The sequence below is a fragment of the Microtus ochrogaster genome, chromosome 7, assembly GCF_000317375.1.
Source record: "Microtus ochrogaster isolate Prairie Vole_2 chromosome 7, MicOch1.0, whole genome shotgun sequence".
NCBI classification, from domain to species: Eukaryota; Metazoa; Chordata; class Mammalia; order Rodentia; family Cricetidae; genus Microtus; species Microtus ochrogaster.
Window position 1 is genome coordinate 83,695,153 of NC_022014.1, and position 10,828 is coordinate 83,705,980.

The 10,828-nt window shown below is 53.6% G+C and overlaps 1 protein-coding gene across 1 annotated transcript in view; it reads right to left on the reverse strand.

Annotated features, from left to right (window-relative positions):
* The window catches only part of P4hb (prolyl 4-hydroxylase subunit beta), a 14,807-nt gene extending 8,842 nt beyond the window's left edge, over positions 1-5,965 (reverse strand). Inside the window, exons 1-4 of the mRNA XM_005350873.3 lie at positions 5,685-5,965; positions 4,576-4,782; positions 2,273-2,406; positions 2,010-2,147 (exon numbers count right to left, since the gene is read on the reverse strand). Coding sequence (XP_005350930.1) covers positions 2,010-2,147; positions 2,273-2,406; positions 4,576-4,782; positions 5,685-5,835 — 630 coding nt within the window. The 5' untranslated portion in view covers positions 5,836-5,965. The remainder of the gene's footprint in view (positions 1-2,009; positions 2,148-2,272; positions 2,407-4,575; positions 4,783-5,684) is intronic.
* Between the last annotated feature and the right edge of the window lie 4,863 nt (positions 5,966-10,828).

Consider the following 10,828-nt stretch of genomic DNA (forward strand, 5'->3'; position numbering starts at 1 on the left):
AGAGGTTAAGAGCATTGCCTGCTCTTCCAAAGGTCCTGAGTTCAATTCCCAGCAACCACATGGTGGCTCACAGCCATTTGTAATGGGGTCTGGTGCCCTCTTCTGGACTACAGGCATACACACATACAGAATATTGTGTACATAATAAACAAATAAAATTTAAAAAAAAAATTTTAAAAATCTGATTTTATTTTATATGCATGAGTGTGAGGGTGTTAGACCCCCTGGAACTGGAGTCACGGACAGTAAATGAGCTGCCACGCAGGTGGTGCTGGGAATTAACCATTGACCTGGACTCCTTTGGAACAGCAGCCAGTGCTCTCAACTGCTGAGTCATCTCTCCAGACCCCCAGAGTATTTTTTTTCCCTTCTGTGCCATTCCTCCCACAGGGAACAGCACTGCAGGGTTTTATTCTCCAGTCCATGAGGACCAGCTCCTGTCTCCCCACTCCCTAGATGTTTCCTCTCAGAATTTTCTCTCCCTGTACACCTCCTACCCGGGTGACATGAGCTTCTCACCACCCCCATCTTAGTACAGCTAGGCTGCAAAAGTATGGGTGCCCAGACAGCACCCCGACTCTCAGGTAAGACAAAGATCAGAGTCTGCTGCGTTCCTGTAACAGGAAGACATGGCAACGACATTGGCGTCTACAGAACAACTGACAACAGGATTGGAATCTGAAGGTGTTCAAGTGGGAGGTCTGCCAGGGGTAGGGCCAGGATACAGTGGTCATGGATCCATAGCTAAGGCTCCAGAGCTCTTGTCTAGGCTGAGGAAAAAGTCCCAACAATAGGTTCCTTGGTACCATGGCTATAATTAATGTCACTAGACTGGGAACTTAACAATGATCTTTAGGGCTAGAGAGATGGCTCAGTGGTTAAGAGCACTGGCTGCTCTTCCAGAGGACCTGAGTTCAATTCCAAGCACCCACATAGTTCACACTTGTCTAAAGCTCCAGTCCCAGTGGATGGATCCAACACCCTCAGACATACATACCGGCAAATGTACATAAAATTAAAAATAAATTTTAAGGTTTTTTTTTATTTATTATGTATACAATATTCTATCTGTGTGTATGTCTGCAGGCCAGAAGAGGGCACCAGACGTCATTCCAGATGGTTGTGAGCCACCATGTGGTTGCCGGGAATTGAACTCAGGACCTTTGGAAGAGCAGGCAATGCTCTTAACCACTGAGCCATCTCTCCAGGAGCCCCTAAATTTTAAGTTTTTAAAAATGATCTTTAAGGCCGGGCGACGGTGGCGCACACCTTTAATCCCAGCACTTGGGAGGCAGAGGCAGGCGGATCTCTGTGAGTTCGAGACCAGTCTGGTCTACAGAGCTAGTTCCAGGACAGGCTCCAAAGCCACAGAGAAACCCTGTCTCGAAAAAAAAAAAAAAAAAAAAAGATCTTTAAGCTTGGCGGTGCAGGCCTTTAATCCCAGCATTTGGGAGGCAGCACAAAGGAGGCAGGTCTGCTTGAGGCCAGCCTGGTCTACAATGTGAGTGCCAAAACAGCCAGAGTTGTTACACAGAGAAACTCTGTGTCGAAAAACAAACAAAAAAGACTTTTCAGGTCAGGTACCTGGCTCAGACCAGATCTATAGTTTCAGCACTTGAGAGTTGCCATGAATTACAGACCACCCTGGCTATACGAGTTTCGGGTCAGCCAGTGCTACAGGTAAGACCCTATCTTAAAGAGAGGGAAGACAGGAAAAGAGAGGGAGGGAGGGAGAGTGAATGGTTCCAACAATCACCTTGGTCACATCTTGCCATAATCACCCCCTTATATTGTTCAGGAGGCCTAGTGTGTTGGCTGTCAAGGAAGCTGGTCCAGAGGCCACAGTATGAAGTGGCTGCCACAGTCTAACTCCAAAAAGAAGCAGCAGAGACCCTTGATCACTATCCATCCCATCAGCCAGCTTGGTCCTTCCCAACATAAGCAGGCAACACCACCCCCTGCAGACCAACACCTGAACTGCCCGGGCACAGCTGCCCAAGGTCACTCACCTTCTTAAAGAGGACCACTCCATCCTTGCCCAGTTGGTACTTGGAGAACACAGCACTGTTGGACGTGATTCCAAAAGGTATGTCATCCACAGCCTCGGCTGCCAGCAAGAACTGCTTGGCAGAGTCTGACTCTACGTCCTCGAGAGGAAGGAAGCAGAGGTGACCACACACCCAACCCTGAGCAGAGCTCCTGAGGAGCAGCAGCGGAGTGCCCGCCCGAGCGCCGGGACCCTCCCTCTGTAAGGTCCCTCTGCAAGCTCTACCTTGAAGAAACCGATGACGGCCACCTCGCTGGAGTCCACCAAGGACTCCGCAGCCGCAGTGTCAGACAGGGTTGTGGCAGCAGGGCCTGTTCGCTTCTTCAGCCAGTTCACAATGTCGTCAGCTTCCCTGCCAGCTGCGCCCCAAACAAATGCAAGTTCTTGTGAGACAAGGTATCGCCCACCCTACCGGGTCATCTCTTCTGAGCTGTGCCCAGTAGGCTCAAGACAGGCCAGCCCATTCCTAGAGCAAGACACTCTCCTACACAACACTGGCCGCAGCCTCTGAATTCCAGAAGCTACTGCGGTGCCTGTCAAGAAAGGTGTGCACACATCTGGAAAGCAGGGCTTGCCCACCAGCTGCTTCTCCCCAGTCTGCTTGCATTTCCCTAATTTCCTGAAGTGCCAGAGTTCCTTCACTCAGTTTCCACTCCACACCGGGTTACACCCTGGGGATGTGGTTAGCCAACCCTAGTGCAAGCTCTGCCACCCCTAAAACAGGCTCAACTTGACCCCAACACCTGGGTGAGCCAGGAGTTCCTGTCTGGAACTACCCAATTCTCAGATGGGTGAGAACTGGAAAGATATGGAGTGCTTGATTGACACGGTGAGGTAGAGCCTGACAGTTGATGCTCTCCTCCTGGACTGGTCACTTGGACTAATGAAGGCCAGTCTGCACATTGGATCTACCATGACTCTGGGTGTTCCACTACTACCTGGCTAAAAACAAAAATGTTTTTTTCTTTAAATTTTTGATTGTGGGGGCTGGAGAGATGACTCAATTGCTAAGAACACTTGCTGAAGCCAGGTGTAGCGGCTCACGCCTTTAAACCCAGCATTTGGGATCCCAGATCTCTGCGTTCCAGGACAGCCAGTACTAAACCAAGAAACCGTGTCTCAAAAAAACAAAACAAAAAAGAACATTTGCTGCTCTTCAAGAGGACCTGCGTATGGTTGTCAGTACCCACAATGGGTGGCCCACAACTGCCTGTAACTCCAGTTCCAGGAATCCAACACCCTCTTCTGACACAGAATGCACAAGATACAATAAATAGTGTTTCTGGAGCCTGTGCACGCACACACAATAAAACGTCGCCATGCCCAGTTTATTCAGGGGTGGGGACTGTATCCAGGTCTTCATACACACTACGCAAGAACTCTCCCAAATGAGCTGCGTACTTTTCAGGTGGGGTCTTACTCTGCAGATCTGGATGGCTTGGCACCCAAACTAGACTGGCCTTAAACTTGCGAGACAGTCCTGCCTCTGCCTCCCAGGCGCTGGCCACAGGCATGAGCAAACAAAGTTCTGGACCGCGAACTTTCTACCCTGATAGTGAACTCACGTAAAAAGTAGACACCACAGACAGCCGAGGAAGTGACCAGAGTGGCTGACACTGACCAGTACAAGGCTGCTCAAAGGATTTTATAGCACAGGGTAAGCTGCTTTCACGCCGCCCAGCACGTGGCTTGAGTGGCTATTCCAGGAAACTGGCTTTGGAGACCCAAGTCGTCTTTTGCGGGCAGTAACTAATGAATTGCCTACGTGAAGGCCCAGCTGCTATGAAAATAGCTTTTAGCAGTGGCTGGGTGACAACTGGAAGCTTCGATTTGCAGGCTGTCACCAACGACTCGGATGTTGAGGCTGTGAAAGGATCCCAAAGGGAACTGTAGCGAATGCTTGGCCAGGTATTGGCACACACTGTGAGCGATGCCTACGAAGCAGCCGGAGTGCCACGCCTACACTATCTGAAAGCACTATTTTCTGTGAGGACCAATAGCCCAAAGCCCCGTGCATTCAGAGAGGCACTCGCCTCCCTCCCCTCATTGGTCAATCCTAAGATAAGCCTCAGCCAACATGCCACTCTGGGGTCATCACAGATGTGACACTCTTCCTGTCAGGTACTCCAAAAAGGGAACTTTCTTCCCATGGCCCTCAGATGCCAGAGTTGATATGGAACCCAGCTGCCAACAGGGTCCTCCTCAAGCCTCTGCAAAGGTTCCCGACCACTAAGACACACTTCTGGCTAGCTCCCCAAGCCTACGTAGTCAGGGTTCCCCCAAGCCTCTGCGAAGGTTCCCGATCACTAAGACACACTTCTGGCTAGCTCCCCAAGCCTACGTAGTCAGGGTTCCCCCAAGCCTCTGCGATGGTTCCCGACAACTAAGACGTACTTCTGGCTAGCTCCCCAAGCCTACGTAGTCAGGGTTCCCCCAAGCCTCTGCGATGGTTCCCAACCACTAAGACATACTTCTGGCTTAGCTCCCCAAGCCTACGTAGTCATTGGAGGGCAGCGCTAGGGTCACACCTGTGTATTCCTTAGGGGAGGCTGTGTCTCCATTCTTGAAGAACTTGATTGTAGGATAGCCACGGACGCCATACTGCTGAGCCAGGTCAGACTCTTCCGTGGCATCCACCTTCGCTAGTCGAATCTCAGAACCTTCCGCCTTCAGTTTCGCGGCAGCTTTGGCATACTCAGGAGCCAGGGCTTTGCAGTGGCCACACCATGGGGCATCTGAGAAGGAAAGCAGGACACTAGAAGGCGGTCCTTGACCCAGGTCTATTGCTCCCCTTTCTACTTTGTACCTCCCTTTCATAAAAACCTTATCAGCACACCAAGATAACCCCTCTTAATGCAGACACGAGACTAAGCTGATAGCTGGTGCTCTTGGGCAATATCAGGACAGAGGCCATGAGTGACAACTCCAACCCCTACTTTGCCCTGTGACCACCAACATGGCAAAATAATCCTGACTTGTAACTTCCCATTGTCTCCAGCAATCAGAGTCAATGTATCCCTCGGATTTCCCATTAAGAATGCAGGGAAGGTTAAAAGGTTGCTGGCCCAGCACTATCCCTAGCAAGAACGAGCCCAGATGCCTATCAGAATCTGCTCTTTCTAGTGTGGGAACGTGACAATCTGTCAAAGCAGCCTGGCAGCTGTGCTGGAGTTCACACACTTGTAAAGAGAAGTAAGGCTTAGGACCTGGCCTACTTCCCAGTGAGGAGGCGAGGGCGAGCTACACGGAGGGTGGGCATAGTAAACAGTAAACCTGTTCTATCGGCATTGCTACTGCTCACACAGCCTATCCTGTTCTTCTCAGCTAAGAGACGGATCGGGCCGTGCAGACGTCGGGCACAGACATCTTCCTGATCCTAAGCCACTCAGCCACCTTCCAAGAGCCCTGAACACAATGATTTCCACTTTGGGTGGGAAGGATGCTCTCTGGAAGGCTTGGGAGCAGAGAAGCTGACAGTAGGTGCTCCCAGCGAGGTCCAGTCCGGGACCCGCCAGCCTGTGCTCCCCGGGACAAGCCGGGAACTACGGACCACGGCACCGGGTGCCGCCGAGCGCGGCCCTGAGCTGCGGTCCGTGGGACCAGGGGCCCTGCCTGCCCGGGCCCGCGGCTCACTCACAGAACTCCACCAGCAGGTAGTTGTGCGCCGCCAGCGCCTCTGCGAAGTTGCTCTTCTTCAGCACCAGGACGTTGTCCTCCTCCTCCGGGGCGTCGGCGCCCACCCTGGCCACCCAGGCCAGGGCCAGGCACAGTAGAGAACGGCTCAGCATGTCGGACGTCGGCAGCGGGCGGGGCGGTTAGGTTGGCGCCGCCGGGACAGCCAAAGCGACGAGAGCGCGCGTAGGTCCAGACCTCGCCTTTATAAATCCTGGACCGGGGACGCGCCCACACCTCCCCCTCGCCGCGCGCGTCGGCCGCCGCGCGCCTGCGCCCCTCTGCGCCGTCTGATTGGCCGAGACGCCGAGGGGCCCGCCCTCTCCTCCGCACAGACCGAGGAGACCCGGAGGCCTACCCGTTCTCGCCCGGGATTGGTTCGAGTGCGCGCGCGAGCGCGCACACGCACTGCGCTCCCCCGCCTCTGATTGGCTGGCAGAGGCGAACTTTCTCTTTCTGGACTTCTGACTGGCGACTTTTTCCCACGCCTTCCAGACGTCTAGGGCGGCCGCAGCCTTTCCACGGTCCGGCCCTGTGGATCCTGATTGGCCGAGAGATGCGCGCACCCTGCGCGTTTCTCCGTCGAACGTGGCAGTGGGGCGGAGCCCCGAGCTCCTGGGCGGAGCTACGCCTGCGCCTCCGAAGCCCCTCGTGTTGCATTCTGACTGGACCGCGTTTCCGTACTGGCCACGCCCCCGCGGCCCCGCCCGGAAGCCGGGTGATGCAACTTCCTGTGCGCGTGCGGCCCGTGCAGCCCCTGCCCACGTCTAGGCTCCTGGGTCCGCTCGTGGGCGTCGTGGTTTCACCTCGGTGTTCCCACAGGTTGCGGGCACGTTGCCGGGCTCTTTATTTTGTTTTTGTTTTTTTTCGAGACAGGGTTTTTCTGTGTAGCCCTGGCTGACCTGAAACTCGCTCTGTAGACCAAGCGATCCCCCTGTCTCCAGAGTGCTGGGATCAAAGGCGTGCGCCACCACCGTCCTGGGCGCCCCCCAGACAGCTGCGGGGTAGAGTGCGCCCCAGACTTCGTGGAAGCCCGATCGGGAAGTGGAGAAAGCAGTTCCTCGTCAGACTTGAGATGGACCACATGTTGAAGTGGCATTTGTGTGTGTTGGGTTAATAATGGAAACTTTGACTTCTGTAAACCAACCTTTAGGGTTACAGACGAGACTCACGTTTTACCTCGACTTATCCCAGATTCATCACTGTCTTCTTTTGGGTTTGAGCCACTCTAGACCTGATTTGCTTGGAACTCAATGGCCTCGGGCTTGAAGCGATAGTTCAAGCGCTGCCCCAGCCAGCTGAGTGCTTGGTGACAGCTGTGAGCAATCGCTGTCAATGTTCAGCCCACTCTTTTCCTTACTGATCCACAATGCCTGTCACCCGACTTGCACAGCCCCACCCCCATGCTCTGTTTGCTCCCTTCTGGCAGCCTCCCCTTTCTGCACTTCCTACTACAGAAACAGTCCTGATAGCTAAGGGTCACTAGACAAGGAAGCACTCCCGTGTTAAGTCTCTACACATTGACTCATACTGCTCTCAGAAACGTTGAAACCTAAGTAAGTACGCATCTGTATTTTGATAGTTTCTTTTGAGACAATAAATGAAGGAATGTGTTACCTTTCCTACATGGAACTCTGCTTAGAGTTTCTATCTTGAAGACCAAGCCCCTTGTGCCCCAACCACATCCAGGGTAGGGAGGGTGAGAGTAGGGCTTTGAGTGTGATAGTTTAAAGATACCTTGCCTTCAGGACACAGTAGAATACAAAAAAGAAGTGGACCATCCCGGGAGCATTCCAGGTGCATACAAGACAGGCTGAAGTAGATAGGATCAGATCTCAGCTTATCTCTGGGCTGTTAGGGCAGGCACAGGATGGACAAGGCTCTCAGTGTAGGCAACTGCCCTGTCTGGATAACAGGGTAGGTAGGGCTACTGACATTTTGTGAAAGAGGGGCCAGCCCTGAAGCACCCCTCTCCCCGTGTGCTCACGGTATCTAAGACTGATGAATGTCTACTTTCTGCATTGGTCTTCTCCACAGACTCAAACAGGCACAGCAGTGTGTGCTTGAGAAGCCAGAGGGAGGCTTGAAATTCTTGGACCCTCTGGGTTTGTTGAGTAGCCAAATAACATAGAGGTATTATGTCCCAACCCAAGAATGCAGGTTGGATCATCTGAACATCTATGGGCTATAGCCTTGAGGGCCAAGCTGATAACTTCTAAGAGCAGCTTCCACTGCAGAAGAGGTAGTTTGGACCTAGAGTCCAGGTCATGCAAGACCCACACTGGCTGGAGCCCATTTCTCTGGCCACTTTTGGAACTGTATCAGGATATCCTTCAGGAAAGAGTCTCACTCAGAGCTAAAGGTTGAGTTATTGGTCGGTTTTGAGTATTACTGCTATTTTTCAGGTGGCAGGCTTGTCAGATGTCCAGTGGGGTGAACAGCAGGTCGGTGCCACTGGTCACAACATCTGTACTGGAGCATGAGCTGAGAGCTGGTGACAGCCCAGTGAGAAGGAGGAAGCAGGACATGGTATACATAGCCCACGGGTAGAGTAGCCTTGATACAGGATGGTGCTGGGCATGGAGAAGGTTCTTGTAAATCAAAATAGCTGATTACTTACATACACCATGGAAGCCGACTGCTCAGTGACTGGTACTATCTACAACCATGACCTTTCTTGGGGAGGGAGGCCCATCTGGAGGTGCTTGAGAAGCTAGAAACCTGGGAATTCCTGGAGCCATGGATAGAGGTAAGTGGATAGGGAGGCCCCTGCCTCTGGCTCCTGGGGTGAGATCTGGTTAGACTTGGGACCTAAGGAACACGTCATTCACTTTATTAGGACATCGTAAGTTAACCTTCTCAGGGAGGAGCCAGGGCAAAGTCTTAGTTGTTGGCAGTGTGCTTGCACACTTGGCACTCAGGGTCTGAGTTCACACACCTCCCAGGCTAGGACGAACCTGGAGTTGTAAGATTAAGTTTCTTGATCCGATGTGAACTTCATAAACCTCTCCTCAATAAACAATTGCTGACAGATTAAAGATTTAAGAGTTGACTGGCCGGCCCTGGCTTTGTCAAGCTGCAGGGCTTGAGGAAAGAGCCTCACCCTGCTTAGGCCTGCCTGACTGCTGGTGCCAGGTACATTTCTGGGAGAGGCTTGGGTCAACAATTTGGCTGCTTACCGCGAGGGGCTGCTAATATCAGGTTAGTGGCTCTGCTATTCTGTGAGTTCCCATGGACTGGTTCCCTGACTTATAAAAGGCATCTCCTGACCGGCCCAGCAGTTTCACTCCACCGGCCAACAGTGGTGGACCCCAAAAGCAAGCCTGGGAGGCTCCAGGGAAGCAGCTGACCACTGCTAGTTGCATGGATAATACAACCGCTTTACTTACTGAACAACTTAACCAGAGGGTGGCTTCCAAAACTGGCACCAGGTCAAAATTAAGTTTCTGGTGTGACTCCTGCTTGGTGTTTTCTGGTCACTGAGCACACATCCCTGTAAGGGCAGGGCGGGGCTTTGAGGTTGTCTTTCATTGTGCTCAGACATGTAATCCTGCCTCCCTGTGGTCATTGCAGGGCTATGCAGCAGCTAATGCTGCACTGGTTAAGGCCCAGCCACTTCTCAGGGTTCCTCTACAAGCTTCCACATGGCTCTAGAGAGCACCATACTGGAATGTGGAGCGAGGCTTCTGAGGTACCAACTTCCTGTTCCAGCCACACAAGTTGTGCGGACCCGGATCAGTCTCTTAAGGTTCTAGGTCTTCTAGTGGAGCCCCTATTCTGTTGACATCTGTGTGAGAGAACCCAAGTGAAGACATTCAGGCGTGGCCGGCGAGACTACATCCTGAGGACAAGCTCCTGCTAGGGCGTGCTGACCCAAGTGATCCCTCTGTGCCCAGGGCCAACTCCCAGGAGGGTCTAGATTAATGAGTCATGTCACCAAGGTTCCGGGGTTTCTTTTATATTCACTTCTCTACAGGAAGCCAGTAGCAAAGACACAACAGGGCTGTGAGCAGCAGGCCACCCCTAGCCAGAGAACTCCACCCACCACGGGAGCCTTGCCATTCCCTCCAAGACCCACAAGGAGCATAGACCACACCACCCCAGACTCCTTCAGGGGTGTTTATTTCCCAGTCAGAAGAGAAGCAGGGACAGGCTCCTCTGCCTGTTGAGGCCTAGGCCCGGCAGACTCCACACGGGGGACCAGGGAGGGGGAGGGGAGGCACAGGAGACAGCTCCCAACTGTGTGCACTTGGTCCCACGTTTGTCCTGGCTGGGTCCAGGGAGGGCCTGCCCAGGGATGGTGGCACCAAGAGCCAGGGCAGAGGCATCAGGCCAGCTGGCCCAGATGGAGGCAATAAATACTGACAGGCCAGGCACGAGGTTCAGGCCCTAGGGCCCAGGTGAGAGGAGTAAGGCTCGGCTGGCTTTGTCCCTCAGGGGCTCTCTGTTGGGACAGGGGCTTCGAGTGCTGCCTCTAAGGACAGAGAAGGCAGAGGAATGAGGCACCCTATCCTGCCTCCTAGATGGGGCTGGAGGCATTGAGTTTTGGCAATTGACCCTCCCCTAGCTACTGGAGCCACCCCAACCCTGGCCACGGGGAGTGGGAAGAGCTGGCCAGGCCTGCAGGAAGCAACAGCAGCACCCCAGGCCTCCGTGGGTGGGTCACCAGGATGGGGATGGCAGACAAGGCAAGGACAGGGGAGACCACATGCTCATGCAGACAGGGGAGTTAAGAGTTAGCGACAGCCCCCAGTACACGTTCCACATGTTAAGGCATCATGGTTAGACAGTGACTGACAGTGATGGATGACCTGGCCAGGGAGTGGTGGGTGGGGCTAAAGGACAGACAGCCCAACCCTGCCCACACCGAGCAACCTAGCTCAGCTGGGGCAGAGACAAGTGGGCTGGGCAACCCAGTGTTCCATTCCATTCTAGAAGCCAGGGCCTGAGGAAGGGAAGACAGGGAACCTGGAGGGACACAGCAGATTGGAGGCCTGGGCTGGAACCCCTCCCCCACCGCACAGACAGAAGCAGCAATGTGACACTGGAGACCACAGGGGCCTGCAGGCAGGAGGTGGAGGAGGGGCAGACAGAAGAGCTGCCTGCTTG